We start from the raw sequence: 13,432 nt of genomic DNA, 5'->3' as shown, positions 1-13,432 counted from the left end.
ATTAGATTATAAATTATGCAGTCTGAGCCAATTGTTGGCAATACCCACACAGGTAAAAAAAATAGGCTTTATAACTTAGTGGTCTGTAGAATTTTTTTGACATTTTACCGATCTTTGGGCTTAAAAATGTTGAGAAACACTGCTTTATACGATTTCTGCAACTCAACGTACATAATTCATCAAAAGGAAAAAATTTTCATTACAAATTATATGAAAAAATATTATATAATCATTAATTTTAATTAAAAATATGATTACTTGCAAATAGACTAGCTTTATATAATGTTGACTATTTGCTAGTTTTAAGTATTGGCTAATAGAATTACCGAATTTCAATTAAACTATACTTAATAAAATGTTAAACACTTCCAAAAATTAGTTATCAAATAATAATAATAATAGTAATAAGAAATTAAGTATTACAATAATATTCTTTAACTACTTTTAAAAAAATGATAATAATAATATAAATATTAGGCACAATAGTTATATTAAATTATAATGAAATCAGCCTTTTCATATCATAAATAAATACAATAATAATAATTACATATATAATATGATACATAATTAATGTTAACAATAATTATTATTAATAATGGAAATACAAAAAAACTTTGTTTTTTATAACTCTTTATATTATAATTTGGTAACTTTAAAAAATTATTATCCATCAAACAATACAATCTACCTGGATGTATATGGAATGTAATATTATTTTTTATAATAATAGTAATAATAACAAAATATTTATTACCAATGTTGACTCAAGAAACATGTGTGTGTGGAAAGAGTTTCATTGCAACATAATCATTCACAATTTATAAAAAACACAAACAGAAAAAATACAATTAAAATTTTAAACAACATTCTAAATTTATTGACTTGCACATTTTTTAAACACTATTATATTTATTTTATTTAATATTAATATATTTCATTTAAGACAGGAAATGTTTTAAATTCATGATTTAATTTTTAACTAGTTGACTCTCATGAAGATAGAAGAACTTTTGCCATCCTTTGTCTTCCCTTTAGTTTTTACCTTCTGTAAAACTTCTATTTTGTTACATCAAAACTAAAATAATATAAACATATCAATAAACACAACAGATTTTTTATTAAAAAAAAAGTTTTTTGTTTTAAAGTATAATAAATACACATGCAATTCACTCTGCAACTTTTACTTTTTAGATATTCTTCAAGAATAACCACAACAAGCTGCCAGTGGTTTAGAAAAAGGATTTTAAATGTGATTGGAGAAAAGACAGACCTTCATAAATGAATTGATTACACACCACATCTATGTACAAACATTCAGCTTCAATACTCATACATGCCAATTGTGCACAAGATAATGAGACAAAAATTAATAATACAGAGTGCCCCAAAATTACTATATATGAGAGGTTATCTCTAAGTAAAGACTGTTTCATTGTACAAAAATTTATTCTGAAAACTTTATAAATATTTTTTATTTCTCTTAAACTTTATAGTCGTTCCACGTGGCATGAAATCAATCAACAGTATGCCAAACTGATCCCAAAAGACTGTGGCCATCAATTTGCATTCAAATGGCTGTGGCTTGACCTTTGTTGGTGATTGAGGATGACACCATTTTCTGATGTTTCTTTCATTCATTACATTATCACCATACACATCAACCAAATGCCTATGAATTTCAGTCGGCTTAATGTTTTGATGGTTTAAAAAATTTATGACTCCAAGTATTTCACAGTTGGCGGCAACATCAATTTTCCTCTTCATTTTATAATGTACTAACTCACACATAATCAAAGATACTACAATGCGACAACTTACAGACAACAATGGAGTGTGTACATTACTAGGTGGCCATGTATGACAGGTTTGCCAACCTGAAGGAGAGAATTTCCCACGGTAGCAGTTAAGTACAATGACACTAGAAAAGTTTTGCAATATGACTATATTTTTTATAATTTTTCAAAATAATTTACATCACACATTATATGCTACTCCATCTTTTGAAACCAGTCTTGAAAGAAACCCTGCCATGTTTTGTCAGAGATCTGGACACATTCATCCGCCCAAGCCCTTTTTTCCCCCTTCCTCTTTCTGGAACTGCTCTTGGAGCATTACCTCTGACAGGGGAAGTATACAGCCATCAGATGCCAGTATGCAGAATGCTCGCAACCTCATTGTGCAAAGATGACCTCTGCACGCTTGGGAGGCCCTCTAAGCACTCAGCCGCAGACCTGTCTGGTCCGGCACCACTCGGCATTGGATTCGCTGTCAAGCTTCCTCTGATGCATGTAATCGTCATTCACTTTCTTAATGTAATCTTCTATAGCCTTCCATTCTATGGTCCTCTTATCATAATTCCCTGAGTGTCTTTTTGACTAACATGACTTCTGCGCCCAAGACTTCCAGCATCTCTTGGCGTTCATTTTCAAATCGTGTACAACTAAAATAAACATGTAAAAGGGGTCTCCTCCTCAGCACACATGGGACAAAGGTCCTAGTGATCCAAACAGAATCTGTACATGTAATCCTCCCAAGCCCTTAGGAGATAATCATCACTCATAAAATGCCTCCCTTTCAGACTGTTCTTCACTTAGGGGAGAACAGTGCGAAGTCACATGGAGTGAGTCAGGACTGTAGGGAGGGTACTCTAACAGTTTTATTCCTGCCAAATACTCTGAGCAAACTTTAGAGCATTATCGTATTGAAGAAACCATGCATTCATCCTTGAGATTGAGAGCAACTTCTTGAGAACTTCGAAAACTTAAGGCAAGTATTCCTCAGTATACCGCTTCCCTGTAATTGTTTTCTGAGTTTCCAGCAAGACTTGCTCCGAAACTCCATCACACTAAAAAATATGGCCAACATTCTCTTCTTCACTGATCTGGCATGATTCTTTTCAAACTGTCACGAGAGTCTTCATGTCTTTGAAAGCCCACACTTTGTTCTGAGCCTTGGTCAGAATATCGTAATAGTATGGTCAAGTTTTATCATCTGTTACAATACTGTTCACACAGGAAGATTTCCAATTTTCAAACTTTGACATGACATGCCATCCGATGATCAGTGAAGTTATGCCGCACCCAAAGCCAAAGGGCATAAAGTTTTCCAATTTGAAGGTGATCTTGCAAAATAGCATCATCTGCTGATGCATTAATGCATAAGAACACCTCTATTTGGTAATAGGTCACAGATCTATCTGTCTCAAGCATTTTTCATACTGTAGCAATATTTCCTCCTGTGACTCTGAGAAAGTAACTAGAATGGAAAAAGTGCAGGTTGGGACCTGTCTAACCATGCACTAACTTGTAATCACCTATGATGATTCATTCCATCATACTGCAAAACTTTCCTAATGCCCTTGGTAATCAAAGAATATTCTAAATAATTTTATGTTATTGTAAATTTTTCTTGTATTTCTACTTATTTACTTATTATCACTGTTAACATATTCTTAATTTTCATATACCTGTTGAAATAACTTAAATGTAAAAATTTGTATACTTTAGTAAGCTAAGTTGTATCAAAGAAAAACAAACTCAAAAAAAAAAAAAATTATTTTTAATAAAGTGTAATATCTCTAAATGCTAGTCCGATTTAACCAATGAAAACTTCCATGTTCATCCAGACATGTTTATATTTGTAACCTATGCCAATCTAAGTAAAAATAACTGATAGAGAAACAAACAAGATGAAATGACAAAATACAATTAAGGCAAAGAAAAAAAAGAATTTGATAAAATATTGCAATGTAGCTCACAAAAAGATATACCACATAAAATTTTTGGTGATTTAGTTACAAGATAAATTTTATATCATTTGCAACAGAAACAAACCAAAATGTTTTACTTTTAGTGTCTTAGTAAACTGTTAATTTAGTTATGACCATTAAATAATTATTATGCTGACACATACTTTAACTAAAACTGAATAATACATCTTTGAGTTATGTCAATAAATCATAGCAAGTTATCACATTACAAAAATATGGTGACATATCTTTGTTTGGTACCAGTACATCTTGCAGACTGATATTTAATAAATCAAAAATTCTCTTCTACGTATTCCATAATTTGCTACATTATAAATCATTTCTGATTTTAATTATTAATTTTAGTTATTTTTACTTCCTTGTACTAAATATAGAAAGTATTGTAATCACAAAAAATTTTGGTTTTCAGATTTCAACAAAAATATCCATTTTGACTAGTTTAGACGTGACATCTGTACGTACGTATGTATCTCACATAATTCAAAAACTATTAGTCGTAGAATGTTGAAATTTTGGATTTAGGTCAGTTGCAACATCTAGCTGTGCACCTTCGCTTTTGATTACAATCGACTTGACCAAGAATGTTCAAAAAAAAGTTCAGAATCCAAAAAAATTTGATTTTGGGCTTTTTCTTAACTACAGTAATAAGCTTTCATTGAAAGCTTTTCAACGCTATATCATAACTGGTACTTATTTTTATCGGCTTCAGAGTTATAACCAGATAAAATTTTAATTAATGGAATATTTGGATCTTTCAAGGAGAAGGCACATCGGTTCAAATCTGACTTCATTTATTCCTTTTTTTTTTAAATACAATGATTTATTAATAATATTAAATATTTATTAAACATTATTAAAAAAACTTTTTGTAAATAATAATTCAATAATAACAATAAAAAAAATATATGAAAAAGAAATCATAAGTTAACAGTGAAATAAAATTATATGAACTTTTCATTTAAAAAAAAATGTGTATATGTAATTTAATAGGCGTACAAAGAAGTCATGTGGTATTCATATCAGATTTTTAACTTTAATTATTTCTGATAAAAAATAGAAATTCAACCCATCATATTATAATTGTGCAAGTGATAAAAATATTAAACATTACAAAAGACAACAAAAACACAGACAAATATTCTCAATAAATTACAAGACTTGTACCAAAAAGAGTAATAAAAAAAAAAACAGATACAAACCTCTAACAGTGCCTGTTTTTTCAGTGTAGGTACAGTGAAAGTAAATCCAGTAGCCATTAATTTACTGGTATCGAGATTTAAATGCTTATTATCAAGCAATTCTTGATGAATATAAGGCGATAATGGAGTATTTTCAACATCGTTCAGCGAGCATGTTTCAGCCCAGGGACCTAGATGTTTATCATTAACATCTTCAACAACTGATGACAAGTCAATCTAAAAAAAAAGATGATAAATAAAAAAATAAGAGTATAAGATTACAACCGGCAAAGTTATTTATACAATCTTTGAAAATGATGCAAATAAATAATAACATTTATAAAATAATATTATTATTATTATTATAACATTATATTTTCACATTTATAAAACTTTAAGTAATATAATTAAAATGGTGTTTTATTTAGTCTGTTATTTTAAATTTTTCAGTAATTAAAAATTTTTTCATTGTTCATTTGTTGTTAAATAAAAAAAATGGTCGTATGATCAAAAACAGTGTTGAACATTCCAACAGCATGTCGAAGTTACAACAACAGAGAATATTAAAAAATATTCTTCCATTGCTATACTGAAAAAATATGATTATGAAAAAACAGATCTCACACACTTATAAGGCAGAAGATGCATGAGATCACTAAGACAATAGACATCTCAAATTAACTAATGGGTGCATCACATTTTACAAAATTTGGTACATTTTGAGAAAACAGTCTGCAAGATGGGTGTCATGTTTTCTCAAAATTCATCAAAAGCGTAAATGAATTTCCAAGTACATTTTGAGACTTTTTGACATAAGAGGGAGGAAATTTTGTGCTCTTTCATAACAGTTGATGAAAATTGGATACATACTGCCCATCTGAAAATAAGTAACAATTAAAACAATAAGTTACTGTTAGGGGAATTGCAAGAAAAAGGCAAAAACTGTTTCTCAACAAGAAAGATGATGGCCACTGTCTATTGGCAGGCTCATGATATTATTTTAACTGATTTTCTGGAGAAAGAGTAAAATGAAAATCCAGCAATATTATGCATCTTTGCTGGACTATCTAAATGAAATAAAGAAAAACTACCACTGATAACAGAATTTTTTTATTATAAAATTGAGACATTAATTTTTGATGTCTATATTTTCTTTGAAAAAATCTACATTTCATTGTTTACTAAATCAATGAAAAGATTTAAACAATAAAAATGTTATAGATAATTATGCATATTATTCATAATTTCTATAATAAGTAAATTTAGGCCTACAATAATTATAATCAGTTAATGAGGTCATTCAGTGACGAGTACATAATTCCAGTAGATAAAATGATTTTGGTTTCAGATTGATTGAGTTTATCAATGGAATTAGGTGGATCTTGCAGTCAATGTGCAATGAATGAATCAGTAGATAGGTACAGCGATTTTTTTTTTAATTTATAAATATTCCAAACCATGATCCCATAGTAAGTAATGTTATTAATAAACAATTCCAATCAGAAATTCAAATAAAAATATTTGGAAATTCCAGGTTAAGTCCTGCTCAAGCGTGGCACAACAAAATTTATTACATCCAACAGTAACTGTTACAGGGGATCAACCTATTGTTGCTGTATAGCTAAAAAAATTAAAAATTTTTAACAGAAGGGAAATATACTTAGCAGAAGCCTTAGCATCAAATACGTTACACTAAATATAAAAAAAATTTGGTTTTCAGGATGTTTACTGGTTTAGAAAATACTTTTTCTACAACTCATTGCAATTAGAAAAAATAAATAAAACCTTACCTTGGCAACCTTTGATAATGCATTCCCACAATAATCATGGTTTATATTAAAAATTTCAGATATAATATCTGTTATAACACCCTGTGTAGTATGACCACAATCAGTAATATTATATGTTTCTGATAATGTATCTTCTCTTTGAGCTAAATACCATATCCCACGACACAAATCATCTAGATGCACAGTATTCATAACTAGATCTCTACTCCATAATAATCTCATACTTTCTCCTAAATGTTTGTAAATAGCACCTAACACAAGTCTTGGGGCTGCAACATAATCAATTTAAAGAATGTTTAATTTTTAAATAAAATTATGAAAATACTATAATACAAGATACACGTTGTAAAGAAAGTAAACAAATTCTGAGTCCAGCTTCTAATTTAAACAATAACATATTCTCAATTTCATGGGCTATAACAGAGCAGACTTAAAAAATCTGAATTTGAAATTTGTATTGAATAGCTATACAGCGGGGGTAAAATATGTTATTACCTTTTTTTAGTATTTAATAAGAAGAGCTATTTAACTTAAATAATCTCTTTTAATTAACTTAATTACAAGGTATGTTTATAAAAGTAAGGTCCATTATGAAAAAAAAACAAAATTGAAAAACAAGAACAAACTATATTACTTACGCATAAAAACTATAATTACTACTACTTTCCTACATAGCCTTCAACCTAACACATTTTTCATAGCGTTTCAGTCACTAACTTCTTCCCTCTTCAAGAAATTCTGCACCAGTGACATAAACCAAGCAGTAGCACAATTTTTCATTCTGTCATCAAAGCTTTATGATGCATGTCACTGTTTAAGCTGAAGAAAAGGAAAATAATTACTGGGAGCAAGATCAGGGCTATAGGATGGATGACTGAAGATTTTCCAATGAAATTTTTTCAATTGCTCACGGTCTGATTTGCCTTGTTACCCAAGCATTGTCAAGCAAAAACAAAATCCTGCAGGTTAGCATTTCACATCATTTGTTTTTTAGAGCTCTCCTAAGATTTTTTAATGTTTCATGATACTTATCTCAACATTTACAGTAGTTCGGCAAACACTAAATTTGAAATGTAAGATACCCTTTTGTCGCAAAAAAAACAGAACCACAAGCTTTTTTATTGAACTTTCTTTTAAAGTTCTTTGGTACAGGAGATGTTGAATGCCACCACTGCATTAACTGCTGCTTTGTCTCGACATTTAAATAAGAAATAAAGGATTCATCTTTGGTAACAATGCGATCAAACAATTTATCATCTTCATTTTCCTAATGCCACAAAAATTCATACACTGCAGTAAAACTTTTCTCCTTGTATATGTTGTTTAACATCTTTAGCACCCACCTGGCACCCAATTTTTTTTTATAGCTCAATTTTTCAATCAAAACTTGATAAATAAAGGTCACGAAACTTCAGAAAAACATCAAATACAACTGTGACATGGTGAATCGCCAGTTTTTTCATATCTTTTAGTCATTTTTTCAATAAAATCATCTATTATTATCAACAACTGTCTCCTATATTTTTCATCATGTATGTTCATTTACCCTTCTCAAAATGAATGGTATCTATGTTTTACTTTGGCATTTTTGTTTTACTTTTGATACTCATAATATTTAGTCCATAAATATCACAAATTTACCTGTGAATTTCTGTAAATTTATCTGTGAAGAATTGTTTTTTGGGCATCAAAACTGGATTACTCCTTGTACTTCACACTTGGCAGGATCAAAAATTGTAGATCAATAAATGAATAAATAAACAACCAACAACAAAATAACAACACTGTTGTTTGCTAACAGCTGAAACTTGATTGAAACAATTGGATTGTGCAAGCGCCACCTGTTTATATCACGTATTTAGACAGAAAATTCAAAACAAACCTTACTTTAAAAACTTGCCTTATATACTGAAATATAACTTCATAACAGATTAGTTTAGCCAGTTTTGGGGAAACTAAAATACTGTATTATGTCAAAATAACTCTAGTTAAAGAAATAGAAAAAATATTGACAAATAACATTAAAATATTGAACAGTGATGTTAATCACTCTTTAATATTTATCAAATTGTTAATATTTAAAAAATAACTTGTCATAAGAAAGTGCTTTATTGTGAGTTAAAAAGCGTTCAGGTTTTGTCTTTAAGCAATTAATTCCTCTATTTCTATTAGCCATGGTCAAAAACTTCTTGCACAATAGAAAGTTTTTGTCATGTGGCAATTTCCTCCTCACCAGAGGAGGAAATAAGGAAAAAAATGAAACGTTTGCACTGACAACTACAATCATAATTCAATACTATGATATGCAATTATCTATATGAATGAAAACTGTAGCCAAAATTTTGTTTATTTTTTTTTAATATTATAATAATATGTAAAAACTGATTCTTTTATTGTTACTTCATATTCTGATGTTTTTCAATACGTTCCTGAAAAAATATGAGTACATTTCTGTGAAACAAACTCAGAAATACTTCTTAAGATACTGCAGGTCCAGAGACAAAGAAGTAGTATATGGCAATTAGTAAAGGCCGAGGTAAACTGAAATCAGATAGTGAGGAATCCAGTAGTACCTTCTTTCTCAATACCTTAATAAATAATCCATAATATTATAGGTTGTAAAAGTATAAATGCAGGTTTCATTATTTTTTCTTCCCGTTTTACTTCAAACAAATACATTTACAAAAATTGATTACCATAATTGCAGATACTGTTCAGTTCAGGATATCAACTTCTATTGTAGTTATTTCTTGCAATCAGAACCAGAAATCATTTAACAGAAGTCTGTTTCATCAAAGATATACAATAAAACTCCCAAGTACATATGCTCCTATCCAAAATACTCATCTTTCTTTAATTTTCATTTGCACCACTATGACCTGAGGTTCTCCCTCTATCTAATGGCAGCACTGCTCAAAAAAATAAAATAAATGCTGAACTTTTTCAACTAGTTACTAAATAATTTAGTTTTAATTTCAACATCTAACATGGTTTCGCTCACAAAACGACTGTCTTTAATTATTTTCACATTTGCTCTACATTATGTTTAAGGTATGCTCTATGTTTAAGGTATGTTTTATGCTCTACATAATGTTTATTAAGGTAATAAAAAGACAGGCCATTTAAGAACCCAATGGTTTTCAATAAATTTAATTTTTGCCCTAATAAAGTGCAATGAATCAACGCATAACATTTAAAAAATAATGCTTCAAAGCATAACATTTCACTTCCCATTTTGATTGCAACTGACTGAACCAAAAGTGTCCACTAAAAAAGCCCAAAATTCAAACTTTTTATTAACTGCAGTAATAAGCCCTCGTTGAGAGCTTTTCAATGACATATCATACTTTGTACTTATTTTCATTGATTCCAGAGTTATAGCCAAATAAAATTTTAATGAAAGATTTGTATCTTACAAACCACATTAGTTCGTATCAGACTTCATCTCATTTTTTTTTTTTTTAATCAAAATATATTGATTTTTAATAATTATTAACCTCTGATTGTAAAATGATTTTTATGATAAATAATTCAATAATAACAATAAAAAAATATATATATGAAAAAATATCAAAGTTATTAAAGAAATAAAATTTTATGTACTTTTCATTTTAAAAAAATGTGTATATGTAATTTATTAGGCGTATAAGGAAGTCATGTGGTGTCCACATCAGATTTTTTATGTATGTTTAAGTTTCTCTTAAACATACATAATACCTGAATGCAATTAAACATTGTTCTCTAGTACCAACATTGTATTACAGTTTAAATTTGATGCATGAAAAAATAGAAACTGTAAATGAATATGAAATTTTTTAAGGCTACAACAATCCACAAAAGAGTATATTTAAAATATAACTACTCAATTTTAACTGTGAGAATCACTTTAACAACTTTTTAATTGTGTTAAGCATATTAAGAATTTATATCGCAAGAATTTTTATTGCGCTTCAATGTGACTTTACAATATGGACGTTTTATTATAATTTTTAAATAATCAGTCAATAAATAAATACCTTATCCAGTTCAGTAACATATTATACTTATAAATCACAGCAGGATTGGCCAGATGTGATATTCAATGGATATAAAAGTAACTGCTTTAGTATTTACCAGCAAAAATCAATGGAAATTGTAATAAAACTTTCTGCAGAGCAGCATGATAAAATACATAATTAATTTATAATAATGATCACAAGTGGTTGCATTCCATATTAATGACATATCTCAATCAAAAAGGCATTAATGGACATTTAAAAAATATACATTATTTTAAACAAAGATGTAGAAAAAAAATTAGTTTTGCAACCAATATAATTTAAAACCACATTAACAGACTAATATTGGTTCTGTAAAAGAAAATCTTAAAATTTATTTTAAATAAGTTTGTGGAAAATCTTTTAAATTAGTAATTTGATACATATAAATTTAATTTTTACTGGTAGTTAATAATTTATTAAAAATCCAAATAGAAGTATAAGAAGGCCCTTTTGTTTACATAAAACTACTTTTGCTGAGTTACAATGTACAAAATATCAGTCTACATATTTACAAAGACAAAACAGTGACACAATTTGACAGCCCACTTTCATATTTTGAAAAAAGCTCAAAGAGATATCATTACATTTCAGATAGAAATAAAAGCGTGCATAATAAAAATATTCAATAATGATGACAAGCTTAATGTTTTATAAAGACATGTCAAAGTGAAACAGTATACTAAATTTCATACTTTTGACAACAGAAACATTTATATTAGCATTAATAGCAATATTACTCAGGGATCAGATATGCTACATCTAACTGAAAAGTGCAATTCAACAGATTTATCAGTATATAAAATTAGATTTACAATCCAATGACTTTTTTAAATATTAAACATAAAATTTTTTAGTCCTTTTATTTATTATTATTACTTTTGAATATAAAAGGTATCATCTCTGAGGAGATGATCAAAATGATTTGAGTTTTTTATAAAATCATTAAAAAATAACAAGAATAAGAGGTCAGTTTTTCTGTATTACACTGCCTCCTTCTACATTCTAAATTGAGGACCTAAATTTTACATGAGTGTTTTTAACAAAAATGAAAGTTTAACTATCAGCTTACAGTTAATAACTTATAATTTTAACCAGCTGTAAGAAGTTCCTTTGGAACCAACAATAAATAAATTTCATCTTTATTGAAATGTGCAGCCCTAAATTGAATATTTTATTGAGATCGCAAAAAAATTAAAAATGGAAATTTTTGTTTTCTGTGCTGTAATTTCTGAAAACTAGGAAATAGTTACGTCAATAAAGAGAAGTTTCTTCAAAGCATGCTGAAGGTTTATCAATATGCTATGTTTTCAAGAAATGTATAAGGTTTGATAAAAAAATATGCAGAATTTTTATATTTCTCAGGCTATACAAGTCCAACTGTCGCAATTTTTTTTATTGTCTTGGTACACTTGTCCCTAACATACGTTTACACGAGTAGCCATATTAAGTGCTTAGTTTATTGTTGGCTGTTGAAACACCATACTGGAAATTGCATTCTAGAGGTGCTTCAAAGATTCCACTGGCACAAATATAATAATTAGAAAGGGAGTACTTTGAAGGTGACAAAATCAATATTGATGATTTTTTTAGAAAAACTAAACTTCTACGTAACTTTTTTTTATCAAATCTCGCATATTTATATCATACAAGCCTATTTTCACACAGATATAAATGACATAGGCCTATAATGTTGTTAATCAATTACAGAACTGTTCTTATTAAGGTAAAAACAATGTAAGCCCCCACTGATGGAATATTCATTAAATAAATGTGTAAGAACAGTAACTATGACTCTTAATGTGTAAGGAAAATAGTATCTACAATTTTTTTTAAACTGTCACAAAAATTTTAATTAATATGTTCATTGCTGCCAATGAAATCAATTGGTCACATTGCTGCCAATGTGCCACCTGTCTGTGGAACCAGCAGGCCTCAAGTTGACTCGCATTATTTTGGCACCTGTCTGGTTATAAGCACGCCTGTTACTTCCTAACTAATACTGTGCGTGACATTGTTCATTCAAGAATGAAGTGTAATATTGTGCAATTGGTTTTATATATTTCATTATTCTTTGCTAGAAATTTCTACGCTTGCTTTCACGTTCATTATATTGTATTCTTCATAAGTTCATTCTTGTCTTTATTAAATTAGTGAACTTTTTTTATCTTAAATAGTTATGATATAATTGTTATATTTTCATTACATTATTATCAAATTATAAAAAAAAAAAATGAGTGATGTTTTGTGCCTTTGAATGCAAAAAGACACTGTGTATCAAGAAAACAATATTTGCATTCATATTCCGAGAAAAAAGATTGCTTGGATTGTAAAGATAGAGATTCTGAATAGAGATTTATCACACAGTGATCATTCAAATGTTGAAGATTCGCATCAGTTTGAATTAACAGATGGCATAGAAATAAATGTAGAAGATACTTCTGATATTCTCAAATATTCTGCTCACAAAACGTGGTGAAAACAGTCAATCTTCAAACAATGACACTAGTTACTCCAGCTTGGTTATCTGCAGGATATATAAATTGAAAGCTGTTGGTTTTTTGAAAAACCAACAATTTAATCAAAAATTATACATATTCTTAACAAAGAATATATATTTTTTTTATTAATAAATAGATAAATCCTAAAAAATAA

The 13,432-nt window shown here is 28.6% G+C and overlaps 1 protein-coding gene across 1 annotated transcript in view; it reads right to left on the bottom strand.

Annotated features, from left to right (window-relative positions):
• Positions 1-947: 947 nt before the first annotated feature.
• Positions 948-13,432, bottom strand: part of LOC142330447 (uncharacterized) — a 95,250-nt gene continuing 82,765 nt past the window's right edge. The window contains exons 7-9 of the mRNA XM_075375688.1: positions 6,741-7,009; positions 4,972-5,187; positions 948-1,078 (exon numbers count right to left, since the gene is read on the bottom strand). Coding sequence (XP_075231803.1) covers positions 1,073-1,078; positions 4,972-5,187; positions 6,741-7,009 — 491 coding nt within the window. The 3' untranslated portion in view covers positions 948-1,072. The remainder of the gene's footprint in view (positions 1,079-4,971; positions 5,188-6,740; positions 7,010-13,432) is intronic.

This window comes from Lycorma delicatula, chromosome 9 (genome assembly GCF_047948215.1).
Source record: "Lycorma delicatula isolate Av1 chromosome 9, ASM4794821v1, whole genome shotgun sequence".
In the NCBI taxonomy this organism is placed as follows: domain Eukaryota; kingdom Metazoa; phylum Arthropoda; class Insecta; order Hemiptera; family Fulgoridae; genus Lycorma; species Lycorma delicatula.
This window is presented reverse-complemented; position numbering and strand designations above follow the sequence as displayed.